The sequence below is a fragment of the Rousettus aegyptiacus genome, unplaced genomic scaffold (genome assembly GCF_014176215.1).
Source record: "Rousettus aegyptiacus isolate mRouAeg1 unplaced genomic scaffold, mRouAeg1.p scaffold_m13_p_11, whole genome shotgun sequence".
In the NCBI taxonomy this organism is placed as follows: domain Eukaryota; kingdom Metazoa; phylum Chordata; class Mammalia; order Chiroptera; family Pteropodidae; genus Rousettus; species Rousettus aegyptiacus.
In genome coordinates this window covers 56,655,321-56,673,796 of record NW_023416286.1, presented here as the reverse complement: position 1 = coordinate 56,673,796, position 18,476 = coordinate 56,655,321, and the positions used below count along the sequence as shown (strand labels likewise).

The 18,476-nt window shown below is 42.2% G+C and overlaps 2 protein-coding genes across 8 annotated transcripts in view; one reads left to right on the top strand and one right to left on the bottom strand.

The window, feature by feature from the left end:
• The window catches only part of PCCA (propionyl-CoA carboxylase subunit alpha), a 321,747-nt gene extending 304,181 nt beyond the window's left edge, over nucleotides 1–17,566 (top strand). For all 5 annotated transcript variants that reach the window (XM_016123140.2, XM_016123141.2, XM_016123139.2 and 2 more), the window contains 3 exons: nucleotides 1,946–2,086; nucleotides 13,229–13,306; nucleotides 15,883–17,566. In XM_016123140.2, coding sequence (XP_015978626.2) covers nucleotides 1,946–2,086; nucleotides 13,229–13,306; nucleotides 15,883–15,951 — 288 coding nt within the window. In that variant the 3' untranslated portion in view covers nucleotides 15,952–17,566. The remainder of the gene's footprint in view (nucleotides 1–1,945; nucleotides 2,087–13,228; nucleotides 13,307–15,882) is intronic.
• Nucleotides 16,000–18,476, bottom strand: part of GGACT (gamma-glutamylamine cyclotransferase) — a 44,226-nt gene continuing 41,749 nt past the window's right edge. For all 3 annotated transcript variants that reach the window (XM_036228826.1, XM_016123149.2, XM_016123150.2), the window contains one exon: nucleotides 16,000–18,381. In XM_036228826.1, coding sequence (XP_036084719.1) covers nucleotides 17,897–18,381 — 485 coding nt within the window. In that variant the 3' untranslated portion in view covers nucleotides 16,000–17,896. The remainder of the gene's footprint in view (nucleotides 18,382–18,476) is intronic.

Sequence of the window (18,476 nt, the reverse complement as noted above, 5' to 3'; positions counted from 1 at the left end):
CAAAAGATATGAAAATTATAAAAATAGTAAAAGGATCAAGTTTTAGTCAGGATCTTGTCATTTTGGAGGAGAACTCAATCTTAGCACTTTATTTATATTAAGGCTTGTTTGTGGTATAGCTAAAATTAGTTTTTAAGAGTATCCACTGTGGCGAAATGTGATAAATTATATTATCGTCAGTATAGAAAGATACTTCACCTGAATTTAGAGTTCACATTTTAAAGTCAAATTATGAAAAAAAAAAAAATTGTATGCTACACTTTAAACTAGACAGCTGGGCCCAGCACTGATCAGTTAGTTACATGGCAGGAGCTGCCCAGGGTGATGCCACTAGGAAAGTAACTTTTTCGTTGACTCCGAAGCTTCTAGTGATGTTGAATTTTCTAAGACGGAGCACAGATACTGAAACTGTACAATGTGGCACAATTCTACTCGTCTTCTCCCTCTCTCCCCCCTCCAGTAGATTTAATGAAGGACTTTGAGGTACAATTCCTCGTTGATAAATAGTCCCTCTGCTCAGAATGTTTATTAGACTGACAGCAGAATGCACTCTCTTTGCTTTTTTTCCTTGCCACTTATGACTCAGATGAATTTTAATAGGAGCAAAAAGCTTTTATTTGCACTGTAATTTCACTTAAGGATCATATCCTTCAGAAACTGGCAGACACTTGTATGTCTTGATTGCAAAACACACACTCAGGAGTAAAGAAACATGCAAAAGATGTTATTATTCAACCTGTCACAGTGTCGTAAATCTGCTCTGAACTCAGGCCATCAAAGCTCTTCCTTGGCGCCCTCCCCCCCACCCCTTTTTAAATAGGCCCTGTAAAGAACACACTTAGAGAGTTCCACCTTCCCTGTGCCGAATTAAAAGGGGAATTCTATTTTGCTTTTGCATCCCTGCCATCTTGATGCCCACAGGAGGCTTTGAGTTACAGCAGCTTTTTTGAACAAAATGGAGCTGCCTCGCGGCTACATCTGTCTACCCAAGGGAACTGTGATCTGGTAGGAACCCAAAAATCTTCAGGTGGTCGTTCGTACTTCACCGACTAACACTTCCTCAGACACTTCTGTTTGGATAGAGCAAACTGAAGCTTATATGTTTGTTCACAGAGATCTAGGGGTTTTCCTGCCGGGCAGAAATTCTCTGTATTAGAAATGTTCTGTTTGACCCAACTGCCTTGAGTGTGCCCCTAATTGTTTGAGAGGCACCTACAAAAATTGCAATTAAAATACTTGGTAGTGCATATTATTTTCTTTTCATGGTTTTAAAATCTTGACATTATTGTCTCTTAATACAGAAGATTGTTTCATATTTCATCTGTATCTACCCTAACCATCTTGTTCCAGAAAGACTACGTAATGCTGTGCCTAAAAAGAAAAGCTAACATTTTTCAGTCGTGAATATAACATTTCATGTCGCAGGGAGAAATATGTATTTTAAATATTTTGCCCAAAATGAACACTGAAACCCTTTGTCTTAACTTATTGATACATAGTACAGCTGCTCTCCTGAGGGAAGCGGGGAGTTAGAGACGGCAGTCTGCTGCCATCTACTGGTGCATATTCACAGTGTCACCCTTTTCTCTGGCTCAGCCAGCTCCCGGAATTTGCATTAATTGGGATAAGTTTGTAAGTGGTGAAGGGGATACAAGGAAATTTTTCTTTTCTTTAGAAAGTTTTCAGATGGTTTTATTCATGATGTAGGATGTTGACTATCACAAATTAATTATTGGAAGTTTTTATTTCAAGAAATTTCTTAAATATCTGGCTCATAACATATACCAGAAACAAACTAATATATTTTGTTTTATGTGCAATAATTTAAAACCGTAAGACTTCAGAGGTGTTATTTAAATTTAAAAGCTAAAAACTCATTTTGAATAAATGCTACTGTTGAGGAAAAGTTCATCATTTAAAATCTTTTCTGTTTTTTCCCCTTTAGTACAAGGTGCATATTTTAACCAGACTCGCTGCAGAATTGAACAAATTTATGCTGGAAAAAGTGGCTGAGGACACAAGCAGTATTCTTCGCTCCCCGATGCCTGGTGTGGTGGTGGCTGTCTCTGTCAAGCCTGGGGACATGGTAAGGAGCGTGCCTGTCTGTGGGATAGCGGCAAACCGAATGCCCTGTGCACGTCTTTCTTAAGTTATTCTCCCCTCCCCCCCCCAAAAAAAAACCAGCAAAATAGCTTTTGTGCATTCTTTGTCCAACTCTTTCACATTTGAATTAGGTTGGTAGCAATATCTGAGTGCCTCTCCCCTCAAATGATCTGGAACTAGAACAGAAGTAAGGCTAGGTTCATTCTGTTATTTGGCAAATTTAGAGTTTCAAGAAGTATTCTATATAAAATTTCAGTTTATTCTCTCTCTCTCTCTCTCTCTCTCTCTCTCTCTCTCTCTCTCTCTCTCTCTCTCTCTCTCTCTCTCTCTCTGCTTTAAGCATCCTTGAAGAACTCAAGCCAAAAAGTAACCCTCCAGTGGGGGAACTTTTTGCATGATTTTTGGAATAAATGGGAAGGGAAGTAAGGAAAGTTAATTCTGTAATCTGTGGAGTACCAGAGCACTTCTGTAACATGATAAATAAAATTTAGGACCTCAGTTCTAAGTTTTTCATCTTTACCCTGTGACATTAAGGCACAAATCAAAGCTTTATCAATATTTCCTTACGTATTCAGTCTCAAGATGATGTTCTATGGACAAATTGGTAAGGGTTAGAAATCTCTTGATTAGCAGCAAAAGTACAAAGAAAACAAAGATCCAACCAGGAGGTTTCTAGGTACTTAAGTACTTTCATTTTTATTTATGTGTCAGAAAATAATGGTCAAGCCTGATAGTCCTTAATGAACTTATAATAATAATGTAATTCTATTTTGTATCTCACTTAAGTCACAGGAAGTTATGTGTTTTCCTATAATGATTGCATTAAAACTACCTCTGTATTTCTTTATTGACATAAATTTTTAAAAAGTTGAGGAAAAACTCATGTAGTTGGCATCAGTGTGTAGAAAAGTATTTACAATAAATAGTAAGAAAAATGATCAATTTCAGTTGTTTAAATGATTAGCCCTGAAACTGACCTATGAATTTGAAAGACTGGTTTAACAGTTGCTTTACCTGATGATATAGAAATAGAACTACCAGCTTTTCTACAAAAGGGCAGAAGAGGCTAAAGAGCTAATTGTTTCTTTTGCTTTGAAATCATTGACATTCCTGGAAGAAAGAACTCATTATGATTTTCTCACACCCAAGTGTCAAGGATTTGGGAGAGGTGACACATAAAAATTATATATATGTGTTGAATATGGGGAGGGGGTTTGCCTTGTGTTTCTTCATCCTAAAGGACTGGCGAGGGTCCTAAGAAGATACACCTTGGCTTTGATGGTAAGTTGTGTTATCAGACAGTCAGTGGAATCTTCTAGTGACTGGAAGTGTGTAGGTTGGTAAACAATGTGAGGGGGTTATTATGTATTTTTTCATTTTCCTTCTTAAGCTTTTTCTGGAAGTCACATAAGCTGTAGACTGCAATCTTGAGCTTGTCAGTCCTAATGGTGTAGCTTTCATTAAAAAAAAAAAAATCATATTTCTGCTTTAAAAAACATATGTGTTAAAGTGCAGTCTTTACTTTTGCAACACCTGAGTCAAAACCTGAGAGGAGGGAGGAAGGAGGAGGGCAGCTCCTGCTGAGAGCACGCAGGGAGGGCGGGAGGCTTCAGATTGCAAGTCTTGCTCCTCCGTTTGCACTAGCTTCCCTGACTGTGGCAGCTCTTAGGGCAGAAAACAGGGAGCGTGCAGCCTTCTCGTTTCTAACAACTGCTTCCCCTAGTCTAGCTTCTCCAGATACCAGAAGGTTTAGCCTTCATACTTTCCATTTCCTGGTTAATAACTTAATGTGGGAAAGCAAGGCATTTAGTAAAGCGGAACAATGTGGTATTAGTCCTTGGTTCTTTGGGGCAGCGCAGATATTGAAAACCACCACCAGTAATTAAATGTGGGAATTCAAGAGTGATTTAATTTGAGAACCGACTGGGGCCTCTATTTTATGTATTCCTTTAAAGTCAAAGTACATGGTTGGTGGGGTGCACCCCTAGTGAATTGGCCCCTCATCTCTATGGCCTTCACCTTACTGATAAATGCTCTTTGCACGCATGTGCCTGGCCTGGCCCGGGAGAGCACATGCTTGCTTTCATTCCTCATTCCAGCTCCCAGTGCCGTTTCTGGTCCTCGCAGAACTTCCTTTTATATTCTGTGCCGTTGTGTTTTGATAAAACAGTGTTTTCTCTTGAGTTATTATTTGTGAAAAACGTCCCAAACTGCTAATACCTAAACCAAATACAGAGTGAGATGTTTAATCGCTGGCTTCTATAACAACTGTAGTTAAATCTACCTCATGTAATTAAAACACAAGAAACTTTCTTTGGACCAAAGGCACGGCCATTTTAAGAAAATAATACTTGTAACTTTTAAGTTTTGTGGTTTAAAATTATTTTAACACTGCAGGGCATATTGTGTTGTTCATAGCAATAACATCAGCTGAGCCAAGGATCCACTTCTGTCAGTGGGTAGAGAATGGAATCAATCGCCTCTGTATTTTCAAGGAAAACAAGGACCTAAAAAGCAACTAAGGGACTATAAGTATTTATTTTTCTTTCAAATGTTATCTTTTATAGTTTGAATTCCAGTTACCTGTAATTTTTGTATTTAGCTGAAGTAAAACTTAACAAATCTTAGAATGGTGGGCCTGGCCATAATGAGTTTCACAAAAGTGTCACATAAATAATAATAACAAATCTGTTTTGTGAAATAGACAGTTTTATCGGAGTAAAAACCTCAGGACAAAATGCTTTGTGTGGCGGTTTAAAGGTAATAAATGCACTCAGAGCTTCGTGGGAAGGTCTTCCCTCCCTCAGCACAGAAGCTGGATTTTACTCTAAGTGCTTTTTTCAGGTTCGCATAACAAAGGTTCCTAATACCTTTTCAGTGTCTGTTCATTACTATTTAACATTAAATATGGTAGTATAATCGGGTGTTTTTTTTTTTTTAATGATTATATAATAGCCTTTTGAACGTGTGGAGTGAAGATTTTAATTAATAAACAATAAAGTGAATACAAACAAACCAATAAGAAACAAAGTAGAACTGAATTATGAAAGTCTAGAATCACAAATTTAATTCAGAAAATAACCAATAAAATTATATACTTTTCTTAAATGCCTTTTTTTACATGCCTTCTGAAAATATTTTTAATGACTGAATTTCATTTTAGTTTGAAAAATACCCATTTTTATGTACATTTAACACTATCATAAACTGGGGGCACTTCTGTAATCAAAGTGGCATTTTTATAACTTGTTTTAATTAAAATTAATTAAATTATATCTTTATGATATTCTTGAACAAAAAAATTAAGTATATATTCTTTCAGAATAATGGCCGAATGCATTTTTCCAGGATTAGACTTACAGCTACTGAATTTGTTGCACAATTTTTATTTGACTTTGAAGTATAAAATAAAGTCATGAGCACATACTTTTGTTAGCCTGATATCAGAAACAAAACAAAACAAAAATAAAAATAAGGCAACCCAATGGGATATTTTAATATTGTATTTAATTAAGATTCTTTCTAGTTATGTTTAGATTCTACAGTCATTTCAGATTTTCATCAAATACTCATTTAATACATCGAAAATTAAGTGAGACATGGACCAGAAGCAGGCTGTGCACCCATTTATGTTTTTCTTTCTTAATTATTATCTTGTGACTTATTCGTTTGTGAGAGCAGGTGAAATAATAGATTGACATTAAGTACCTGTTGCTGGCTTTTCTTGCCACTTAGTCCATCCAGTATTGGTAAGATAGACCTGAGTATTTTTGTGGAGCCACGATGAGAACAATCTGCTTTGTAACAAAATTGACCTTTTACAGCAGGTAATCAGGTTGTTATTCTTGTGAACATCATCATAGGCAAAAAACAAACAAACAAACAAACAAACAAAAAACCAACAAAAAAACTATGCCATAAAGTGCACCAATGCAAACATAAAATTTGGGCTCATTAATGGGAGTAATACCCAGATTTTGCCCTGATTTTTTTCTCCTTGCATATATATGTTCCTTCAGGGGGAGGGTCCTGGAGCAAGTGCTTTGATGGCCACTGTTGAGTAGACACAGGTGCTCTGTTCCAGAGCATGACTGTCACCCCTCCCCTTTGTCCCTACACCACCTGTAATTGAGCTTAGAGCTGATCTTGGAGAAATCTCAAATAAACTTGGTGAGAGACCTTTGTTTTTCACTTCTCAAAGAAGCAGGATTTGAAACCTCCTTTGTGCTCAGGTATTCCAGATGAGAAGGGTTGGACTGGGCCCTCCTGACGTGTGTGTTTGTCTAGCAATGACTTGTGCATCTCACGCAGCCCAGTATCAATAACAGCATCTTTCCTTGGCAGAGGCCCTGGCCTGGCTGTTTGATAGATTTTCCAGTTTCTGGATTCCTTGATTGACAATCATAAAGTAATTGCAATAGTTAAATTTTCATATTTATAGCAGTGGATATTCAAGCAATTTGTTTGACAAGATGCCAGTTTTTCATCTAAACCTCAGATTGTATTCCAAAGTATGTATGGATTCATGCATTCGTTATTTAATGTTTTCAGACTTTAAATTATGAAATATTACAAACATACAGAAAGTCATAGAGAATCGTACAAGTATTTATTCTCCCTGCTCACTTTTACCATGGTTGCTTCCCATTTTATTTAACAATACAACATTTCTTATACAGTGAATCTGCCCCGTGGCTTCTCCCCAGATTCCTGTCCTGCCTCCTTGAGAGGTAGCTGCTATCCTGAACCGGGCTTTTTTATCTTTTCCAGGTAACATTTATTTTTAAACATTGGTGGTAATTTTTGTTGAAAGTAACAATTTTGGAATTTTTACAATTTAACTTAATTATCAACAGAAGATAAAATATTTTTATAGATCAGTAAATTAAATATTCTAGGCGAGTCTTCTGTAAATTTGGCATTTGATTTTATTTTTCAAGGAATGATCTACTTGGGATTATAGGAGTTACTATCTTTGTTTTAAGTATTTTTTTTAAGATAACAGTTCTCAACTTTACCAAGATTCAAAATATCTTTCTCACCCTTTTGCAAAGAAAAAAAAAATTCCACTGAGTCCTTTAAAACAGCATATCTCACAGAGATACAGAATCTAGACCAATCTCTTAAAGATATTGTAAATGACATCAGTTTTCACTAGTTCTCTTTGTAACTAGAGGCTTTGGCTCCAGTTTTGAGCTAAGTTAGAGGGCAGTAGGGTGTAATATTTTTCTTCATTTTAAGGAATTTTAAGAAAAACTGGACTTGTTTTATATTGGCCACAACTCTAGTCTTTCCCTGATCCTCTCAGCTCCCTGCTTCGAGACCCACTGCACAATTCCGGGGTGGGAGGGGGGGCGGCAGCTACAGGAGGGGAGCTGGGGTGAGCACGGGCAGCAGGAGGCGGTGCAGACCCGAAGTCCCCCAGAGCCAGCCGCCTTGGTTGAGTGTGTTACCTCTCCTTGCACGTGCCCTCCTGAGTGAGGCGGCCGGTGCACAGTCCCATTAAAGGAGGCCTTGGACTGGAGATAAGGGGTTTGGCGGCATTTCTGTCACCTGCCTTCTCTTTCTTTGTAATTTGATGATGGTTTGTTCCATCATTGCTTAAATACTGCACAATCTCCCAGGGTGTCTTCTCCCTCCCTCTTTGCGTGAAGATGTTGGGATGTGAATGCACGTTTCTTCTTCAGGAAATATCAGGGGATATTTACCAGCCTATCTTACTGGCTCAGAAAGAGGAAGTTATTATATATCAGATTCTAGCAGTGCCTTTTAACCAAATCTGAGATGCCTTTTTTCTTATGGCTGTTAACTGCGTCTTTTTTCAGATCTAAGGGCTTTAAAATGCATTGCATTCAGGCACCTGTGTTCTAAGTAGAACGGCCTTTAAAAATGTAATTGAAGGATTTTCACTTTTGTGGAGTCGTCAGCAGGGTTGATATTGATCCATGCTTTCGGGTGGCCCAGTGCAGCAGAAGGGGAGACTGCAGAGGGCCGGTAAGCCTTCCGAGCCTTCTGTCTAATTTGGCAGAAAAATACAGAATGTAGGACAACAAAAGAAGCCTCCTTTTTCCATAAAAATTCTTTCTCCCACCCACCTTTCTTCCCCAAAAAGGGGACTTAATTTTTCAGCTGCACGCAGTGATTTGGTGCTCACTCTTGCATTGAAACAGTTGCTGTCTGAACAGGCAGGAAACAGTTTTCTTTTAATTGCTGAAATCATTCGGAAGTGCTTCATGCCCTGCTTCTATACAGCAGATGCTGTGCATTAATTGGCCTGCGTAGAAGTGACCCAGGGTTCCTTGCAGCGGGCCCAATTTTAGGCAGAGGGTTTAAATAGCTTATTTATTATTTTGTATAATCTGGCGTACATTATGTGCTCCTGCACGTGTCGTATTTCATGGTCTGCAGTTTCTAATGTCATGTGGGTTTCAAAACCTGTGTTTCTCTGGTAATGTAGTAGCAGCAGGTAAGCTCAAAATACCATCCATCAGGAGCTAATTTTTTATCCAGATACTCCAATGACTGATGAACCTGTCTTTTGTATGAATGTTTAGCACAGTAGAAAGCCATATGCCACTGGCACAGTTTCCTATGCATTCTTTACAGTTGCTAGAGAGTAGGCTTACAGGGGAAAACCCTCCGTGCCATTTCTGTCCTCTTGCCTATATTTAAAGGATAACACCTTTAAAACGGCCCAGGTTTTGGACGACAAAAGCGGGTCGGGGCCGTCTTAAAGGAAATCCAACTCCCATAATCATTTTCTTGATCAGAAATATGACTGCACACTCTTAATAGGGAACCTTGTTTTGTTACTCCCCGTCTGTTCAAAACAGACCTGAGCCCATTAGAAGGGCCTCCCTTGTGTGGGAAGACCACAGCTGTTACTGTAAATCTCATCCCGTCACTGTATCACCCCCATTTTGTGGCTCTGAAGGATGAAATTGAGAAATGGAATACTGTGCAGTCATCCTTTACATCTCCAATTTTAGGCCTTTGCCATCATTTTCATGCTTTTATTCCAAATCAAATAACATTAGTGAGCTACACCACCTTCTGATGAATATCTGGCATTGAGCAGAGCTTTCAAGTCTGTACTTTTGGGGGCTTCCTTTTATGTTTGGTGGAGGTCTTTTTCCCCCTTGCTCTTCTCTTTCTCTTCCTTTGAGCTTTCTTCCTGCGTTTGCAGTCTGAATGATACAAGTTGCCGAATGTGTCTCAGTCTTAACATGTTTTCCAAGAGCAATGTGTGCAGGAGAAGGTTCTATGTCTTTTAATCTGGGGAAGGAGTGAAGCGAACTTGGGAGGCGGATATTGGGGGCTTTAATCAGAAATAAGAAGTGATTTAAATCATTAGCACAACAAAGCATACTATAAGCTCGAAGATAAAAGTCCCTGGGGAAAGAGTCCTCTGAAAATAAATGGAACTTGATAGATTTCCATATCATTTATAACTTCCCTTAATTACACTTGGAAGACTTGCCAGTAAAACTGGAAAATTGGCAGCCTATATCCATTAGAGTCATTTTGCCGACCATGGCAAGCAGCTGGCTTTACTGGATTTTATTTCCCATCACTCACAATTAATCATCAGCTGGAGATGTCTGAAACTCTTCAGCACAGAGCAGTGCCGAGTGACATTCAGGCCTTCTAAACATGCTAAAATCTGCTGAGTAAATGGGCCGAGTTTTCTCTCTGGCTTACTCATTTGGGGGCAAGGCTGGCTCCCGCTTAATGAGTACGTTCTGATAATCGGATGTGAATGTGAACCCTGACCCCGTGTCAAAGGAGAGTACGCAATAAGCTGGTTGAAAGATATAGGATTCAGGCTTCCAAACTTTACACCAATTAGACAGCGGAGAAGTACATCAGGCCGACTAGGTTTATCAAAAAGACTTGCGAGGCTTGTGACCATTTTGTAAGCCCAACGTTGGAGACATCCTGTCACAATCATTAAGTCGTTATCAGATGATTCACAAAAGTGTTAGAGAAGTGTGCGCACACAAACCCTTCAGTGGCAGTGCCCTCACATGTGAGCTGTCCGATGGAAGCTCTGAACGATTAAGCACCCTTTCTGCTCGCTCAGTTGATGCCTGTGCTTTCCGAGCACACGGAGAAATCCGGACAGTGCTGCCATTATGTCCCCAAGCTCTTGGAGGATTGGGGCGCAGGCATCTTGGACAAGGAGGCTTCCTCGGTGTCGAGGTGAAAGGCCCGTGTTGGAGCTGGAGCCTGTGCAGGGCCCAGCCCGTCAGTGGGGTCGCAGCCCCAGCTTCATTCTTTGCTGTGTGTTTTGTAGCATGTTTGCTTCTCTGATTCGGACTTTTGAGAGGTAAAATAACTTGAATTCAAATCAGGTTCATGTGTGTATATGCATGTGCACGTGTGTAGGTATAAGATATTTTACTGACTAAAACATATCACAATTTTGTGGGGTTAAAGGAACAACTTCTAAGAGTTCTTTCTCTTTTAGGGATGAATGAGTGAAAACAGACTATAGAGAAACAGATTGCATAAGTGAACACAGTGAGGGAAATGAATTACTTTAATTTCCATCTACAGCTAAATAATATAAGTAGAGACCAGCAGACACAGGGCAAGGAACTAGGGAGAGAAAAAAGGAATGAAAAGGTGGAGCTGTGACGGTTGAGTTCTGCCATTCAGGGCAGAGCTGCAGGTCAGGCAGAGAGCGGTCACTTCAGATCCAGAGGCACTGTCTTTGAAGTTCTTTTAATCAAATTGCCAGAGTCACACAATCAGAGAGAAGGGAGTATTATAACTTTGGGACTTTCCCACCTCTCCTGATTATCTTTGGGTAAATCAGAGGTTTTGCTTTTCTGATTAATGACTGAGGACTTAACCACTTGCAGTCACCTGTATATCACCCTTTTGCAAATCGCCCACACTGCAAGCACACGGAGCCAGCCAAGACAAACGGGCAGCGACACCGGCCCTGTTGTCCCCCAGGCTCCAGTAGGGCCTGATCTAACCTCGATGTGGCCAGCCCGGGTCTGAAGTTGGGCTTTGGCCCCGGCCCAGCCATCCTTCCATGGGCATTGTTGTCAGGTTGGCCTGTGTGCCCTTGGTGTGACCATCAGTAATCTCCTGGTTCATTTTTTTTCGTTCGCATTAACTGAATTAACTTACGGAGGGACAAGGTCGAGGCCACCTAAGAGAAGCCCTTGGGGTCGGGGAAGGGGAGATGGGGCCTCTGAGCAAGCCCAGCTCTCAGACTCCAGCAGAGGAAGCCTGGCTGTGGGGAGGGGCGGAGGCAGGCACACACAGGCCCTGCAGCGAGCACTCTCCATCTGTGAAGGAAGGAGCTACCAGAGCCCAGAGGTGGAGAACTGACTACTAATTTTTGGATGGAGTTTCCATTGTTGAATTTCAGGTCCATTTCCCAGAGAGCCACTGTGGCCCTGTTGCTGGGTTGCCCAGTCCTGGGATTGGGATGCTGTTTCCTGGGCCAGCTCTGGGCCTCAGCCTCCATCTGAGAAGCTGTGGTCGGGGTCCACAGGGTTTTGCATGTGGAGCTAAATGGCAGGTACTGCCCTGGGGGAACGTGCCCTTCTCCCGTCTTGCCGGGTCCCTGCCTGCCTTTGAAAAGAGGGGGAAAAAGGCTCTGAAATGACGACTTGAGGGAGTAGCTGTTCTGACACCCTGACAGGGCATATTTATTGTTTCGAGCTGCCTTCACTTTTCTTTTCTCCCACCACATTTTGAAGAACAGCAAGTTGGAATGCAGATGCCAGGTGAAAATGAATCAAAAAGGGCAGCGAGCACAGTGCTTCAAGCCCAGCTCTCCAGCACCGTCTCTCCTCTGTGCCAGCACTGAAGCTTTGGCATCCCCTCTCTTCCTATGTTTCTGTGCCAGGAAAAAGCAGCCCACCACCTGATCAGCGGAGGAAAGGAATGCACAGTGCTCAGGCAGTCCCGGCTGCCAGCAAGACAGCTTGCGCCCCACGGGGGGCCGGGAGGGGGCTTGAAGATCATCTGGGGATTTCAGGAAAGAACATTCTCCAGGCACTTTAGCGACACTGGACGAGCACAGTGGCAGTGGCGCGAGTGTCCGGGAGCCGCACACCAGATGCCCAGCAGCACCCCACAGAGCCAGTTGCCCCGGGAAACTCAGCTCTCCCATTTCAAAGATTGGGAGACCCTTTTTTGTAAAGATAGGAGAAAAAGTGGGCCCAGCTCCTTGGTGCTTACCCGTCAAGGGCAGAGAAAAGAGAATGAATAAAACAGCTTTCAGCCTCAGCTGACTCCTGGGTGGAAGCCCCAGGTTAAACCTCAGGAGGGTTATACCCAGCTTTGCTTGGATTTCTTTCTTAACAAAAGGCAAACATCAAAAGTCCAAGCTTGAGCCCTTTGCCTGTATGAGCTATGTGTGTCTTTGCAAGGCATGGGCAAGCTCTAGATATCATTCCCTGTGCTGGAAGGTGCTTTCTGGGAGCCACCTCATCATTCAGATTTGGCATGTCTTGCAAAGGTTAGGACAGTGGGCCTCAAGGCCTGGATGTTTGGCTGTTGTTCCCAGTTCCCAAGGGCTATAGACAAACTCCATTTTTTGATAACAGCTTTGCTGAGATAAAATTCATATATAGTTCACCCCTTTAAAGTGCAATTGAGTGGTTTCAGTCTATTCACAGAGTTGTGCAACCAACACCACATTCACTATTAGACCATGTTCATCACCCCAAAGGAAACCGGGTACCCATTAACAATCACTCCCTTTTTTCCCTCGGCTCCTAGAAACCACAATCTTTCTGTGTTTAGAGATTTTCCACTTCATTTCCTATAAGTGGAAAATGTGCCATTTATTTCACTTCTCTGTTTGTGGTAAAAGGTAGATTCAGAGCTTCCCAGGGGAGGCCCCACAACCAGCACCCCAATCCTCAAATATCAGAGATTTTTTTCTAATGAGGAGTTAATGATGATAGAGAGGATGGCCTTTCTCTGCTATCCCCCAAAGATGAACTTGGAATATGAAGTATTTATCAGAGGTCGTTGCTGCTACTTGGATCAAATTTCAGCACGTTTGACAAAGAATCTTTTAACGGCTTCACTCTTGAAGAACTTGCAAAATTAGAATGATTGTGAAACTTGTCCATTTTTTATCATTTTCCAGGTAGCAGAAGGTCAGGAAATTTGTGTAATCGAAGCCATGAAAATGCAGAACAGTATGACAGCTGGGAAAACTGGCAAGGTATGTCCCCAAGTGCCCGCCAGCTCATGCCGGCTCTGTGACAGGAAGCGGAACTTCCACCTTTGAATTTGGAACGATTAGGCCTGAAAGGGACCAGAGAGGTGATCTCTTTCCACCTCTGCACCCTACAGACGAGGACATTAAGATCGGGAGCTCATTTTACCCTGTAACAATGAGTCCCTGCATCATGGAGAGCACACCTTCCAAAAGAGTCTGATGTTCACTTAGTCAAAGAACGATTGTTCTTCACCCTCATGTCTTTCAAATTAAGGAGTCTTTAATTTTTAATGTTTACATCTGTCTTAGACGCAGTTAGTTATCTGAGACTTAAGTGACACAGCAGGAAATGGTTTTAGAGATTGTAAAAATTAATGTAACTCTTCAAGATAATTTCTCCACAAAGAGAACAATTCAATTTTAGATCAAGGAGTTGAAAGCTCCACATACACATTTGGGACTTAATGATTTAAAGAGAAAAAAGGAGATGTATTATTACTGAAATTTATTGAGTAAGACTTCAATGTATTTTTTTCCTCAAAAATAGAAAAATCCTTTAAAGCAGTAAATTCATTATTCTTTTGGTGACTAAAAAAAAGATCATTCGTAGTAGAATGATCCTTTTCTGAAGGTCAATTCGATGAGGAAGTGTGGAGCGAGCTGAGGTGAGGCTAGCAGCACAGGTTGGCAGTGTCCTGCACCGTGGCCACACCTGAAGGTGAGCTCAATCCTCGGGGACATTGGGTGCCCTGGCAGAGAGGTGCTGTCAGCTCACAATGAAGTTTGTATTAGAGAGACATAGCCTCTGTCACCCCAAAATAAAATGAAACATGCTCAGACTAAATAGGCCACCCTCGCAGTCCAGTTCCAGCTGAGAGGGTGGAGGCCCACCACATCACTGGTGGGCCTCGAGCTGTCTGGCCAGGCTGGAGGGGGCTGCAGACGGCAGAATGGCATGATTTGCAGTTCTATAGGAATCCTGCTTTCTACATCTGATTATCTTTTAAAAGTTGAACAAGAAAATGTTGGTTTCCGCCCTTATAAAAACTGTTATATTTGTTCCTTGGGATTATGCAACATTGATGCTATGTAAGCATGAAATGTCCATGATGAGAATTAGGCCTCATTTTGGGGGGCAGAGAATATGTGTCAGATGCATGCCAAAGGCCCGTGTTGCTGGACTGAGGTACTAATACAAAAATGAGCTTGGTCCTTGCTCCTTGAAGGAGCAGGGAGCCCGTGTCTGTCAGTGTGTTTCATGTCCTCACAGCCTGGGTCTCATGGTGAAGGTGTAGCTGCTCCTTGGTCATCAGCATCCCAGAGCTGCTTTTATGGTATATTGATGGACTCTGGCCTGACCGCTAGTAGCGGGAGTCTCTTCCTGCTCATCCCATTCCCTCCTCTCCCTACAGCAGAGCATACCAGGAGTGGCCAGAGCCCCAGCCCAGGGGAGTGGGCCCTGGGGAGCTGGAGAGCTGGTGGCTCTTATCCGGGGGGCCATTTTTCCTCCTGGTTAAAAAGGTCACAATAGAAACGGGTCCTCCACTCTAGTAATCGCAGCATCATGAAAAAATATATCCTATACAAACATCGGAGGCTTTAGATCATAAAAAGTAGCTACTTCAATGCAAATAGCATGTGCCGAAAAGGCCTCTGAAGTAGTCATGGCATAGGTTCACACCGCCAGAAAGAGCCTAGGCTGGAGTTCAAGGAAATAAGGCCCCTCTTTCCCTCTGGCTCAGTGGGGCGGCGGGGACACAGGCCAGGGCACCAGTCCCATAGTTGCCAGCATTGTTCCTCTTCGCCACGTATTCTAATCCATTGTTCATTTTCATGCCCAAGCAAGAACCTCCAAGAAGTCAAGTGACTATCCGTTCCCCAGTCTAAACGCCTCCCTGCTCATTTTAAATCTGGAAAAACAAAATTTGATGAAAACTGGGAGAAGTGAGTAGAACGACAGGGACAGTAGCAAGGTAGTGGGAGCTCGGGGGCCGTTCCACATCATGCCGCAAAGTACTGTGCTATCTGTACAGACACGTGTCTTCTGAGCATTTTATTTCCCTTCAGAAGGAAATTTACATGGCAATCAGGCTAGGAAGTTTCTCCTGTTAATTAGAACCTGTTTGGACTCACGTAATTTTTTTTTTCTATACTACACTAATAATACCATTACCTCTCAGAGAACATTTCTACAACTTAAAACGATAGAGAGGTTGGGAGTGCCGAGTGCTGAGAGCTCAGCCAGCACCAACACTGGAGTTTAGGATGCCGCCTAGACCCCTGCGAGTGCCCGGTGCAAGGGCCAGCCAGCAGACCGCAGAAGCAGTTCCCTCGCACCAGCGTGTTTTAGGACAGACAAGGACGGAAGAGCCAGGAGCGTGGAGGGTGGCGAGTCACAGCCTTCCAGGAGGACGTCCCACGCATGAGGCCCCTCTGACTGCGTGGGCCGAGTGTTCTACCTGTGCTCCAGAGCCTGCCAGGCTGTCTCTTCACTTCCAGAAACGGATGACGAGATTGCTCCTTCCTGGTCTAATTAGTAATTCTTATTACCCCCCCCTCCCTTTTTTTTTTAATTCAAGGTGAAATCGGTGCATTGTAAAGCTGGGGACACAGTTGGAGAAGGAGATCTGCTCGTGGAACTGCAATGAAGTATTTATAGCCTTCCAGTCATCACCCAATTTAATTAGCCATTTGTATTATGATTCTTTCATACGCCATTTATTCAAGCGTTTTGCAGGAACACTCCTGTGCGGCAGATTTTACATGGTCATATTTATTCCACATATAGTCAAAACCAACATTCTGCCAAAAAATTACCAATGGAAATTTTTACTGATATAAATACTTGTACATATGATTTGTACTTCTGCTGTGAGATTTCCTAGTATCAAAATTAAATCAATAAAACTGAGCATTTGTCTAAATATTAGTTTGCCTTTTTGAACGAAGACAATGTACATAAGAGGCTACAGGCTGTGCCAGTAGACTTTAAATACTAGCTTTTCATTGTGATCCTTTAAAAATTCATATAAATCCCAGCTCTTTGCCTTCAGTTTCATTAAATTAGTATTTGCCACCTTATAATCTTATTACCTACTTCTCCCCGTTGAGGACCAAATTCCCGTGTGTGGTTATTCATAACTTCTTAAGCCCAGGCAGCACCAGTGATTTGGGAAATCCCTTCTATGTGGCTCTGATGGTTAAGTACTGGATATGCTAGATCCCTGGGGGCATCACCTCAGGGGCGGCTGACTCACATGGTCCTCTCTCCCCCATCCCACAGGCTCTGCTCGGGGCTCCCTCACCCCAACTGTAGTAGGTGGGGCTGCCACAAGCCCATCAGCTGATACCCATCCTTGCCTTTTTGTGTTTTTGTGAAGTAGGTTTCCAATTAAGGAAAAAAAGGGCTAAAAATAATGATCATGTTTTTTGTGCCAGATGCAGTTAGCGATCATAGTCTACCATTAAGTTGAAGAGTTAAGTGAGCTCTCCCAATGGAGAATGAGGTTACTAAGGATCAGCAGCTGCATTTTCATTTGGTTCTGAAATTCTTGGAATACATTTCATACTTTGCTGGTAAGTAAGCAGAGGCAGAATCGTGCACTGATTTGAATCTACGCTGACAGATCATCAGATGGAGGTGGGTAGTAATTGGTACTTCGTGCCTTGCTAAAATTATTTTAAGTGCTGTTTGTATTTGGAAGCTAAGCTTTCTGTCAAGCCTGAAGAACAAATTACTAATATGTTGGTTCTTCTCCGAAAGGCCCACCCCCAAATGCTGCTCCCTTCAGGAGGCAGGAACAGTGCCTTGCTGCTGGGCCCTGGGCTTGGGTGAGCTTCCATGTGAAATCAGGGGTGTTCAGCTGTGTCTGCCAGCAAGTGGGCGCTCGTTATTCTGCTAGATGAGAATGAATAGAACCTTCTAACTAAGTAGGCCCAAGAAAAGAGCCAAAAATAGCACCAACACTTTCATATTTCCTAAAACATCTAGTTTAATTTTAAATGGTTATTCTTCAATAAGTTTGATTTGAAAATTGTGAAGAATGATGTTATATATAACTCCAAAACTACTATAAAATACAACATGTTTTTCCTGAGGTTTTTAAATTACACTAAGCCAAAATCAGCTTAATTTTTTTTTCTTGGTGCTGCAGGTCAGAATCAATATAGTAGGGCTGCTAGAATCTAACTGCAACACAAAGTCTTTACATTCATTTTAAATGTTATCTTCAGATTAAAGCAAAGCAAAAATAAAAAAAAAAAGTATGATAACATGAGTTCTTGAAATGTCATTTAGGGGAATTAAAATCCTAAATTTTTCTTATCCAGTACATTCAAGCCCATGATGCTCTTTAAACAGCAAGGAATAAAGCAGTATTGGACAGATAGACCTCAGGGCACAATCTTGTTATCAGTGTGTCAAAATTATTTGGGAAATTGGCTGCCACTACAAAAGAGATTATTTCTTTTTCCACAGATTGAGTTCTACAAATGTTTGTTTCAAAGGGCATTATTATGCTTCTGCATTCAGTGAGTGCAGACCAAGCTGAGGTAATCTTATAATCATCAGGGTTCTATCACGCCTTGCACTTTTTATCTGTTTTCCCTTGGATTATAGCGAAGCCCGTGCTTCCCCTGAGAGTCGTAATTGTCGTGGTACGGGAGGTGGACCCACTCCGGCGGGTAGGTGGCCGTGCTGTACACAAAGCACTGCATGGTCCTGTTGGCAGCGGGGGTCTCGTTGGGGGTATCGTGTGCACCTTCCCACTCGAAGACCACGACCCTCACCAAGGTGCGCTGGTACATATCCGGGCAGCTTTCGAACTCGTCGAGGAAGTGCAGCATCTGCTCGTCCACAGCATAGATCTCCCCGACCACACAGTGGCCATGCCCCGGGAGGTTCAGCAGGTACGGAATGTTATGTTCTCCGGCGATCACCAAGGGGTAAGGCTCCACCGTGTGGCCCCGGCCCTGGAAGGTCGCACAGCCATTGGTGTCATCCAGCAGGACCTTGTGGTTGGGCTGGCCTTGCTTCAGTGTCCCGTATACAAACACGCGGGCCATGTGGGCCAGAGACGCTGCAAAGGAGAAAGGAAGCAGGACTGGTAAGTATTACATGTGTCAGAGAAACGGGAGAGAGCTCTTGGTCTCGGCTGCAGTCGGAAACCTCTCC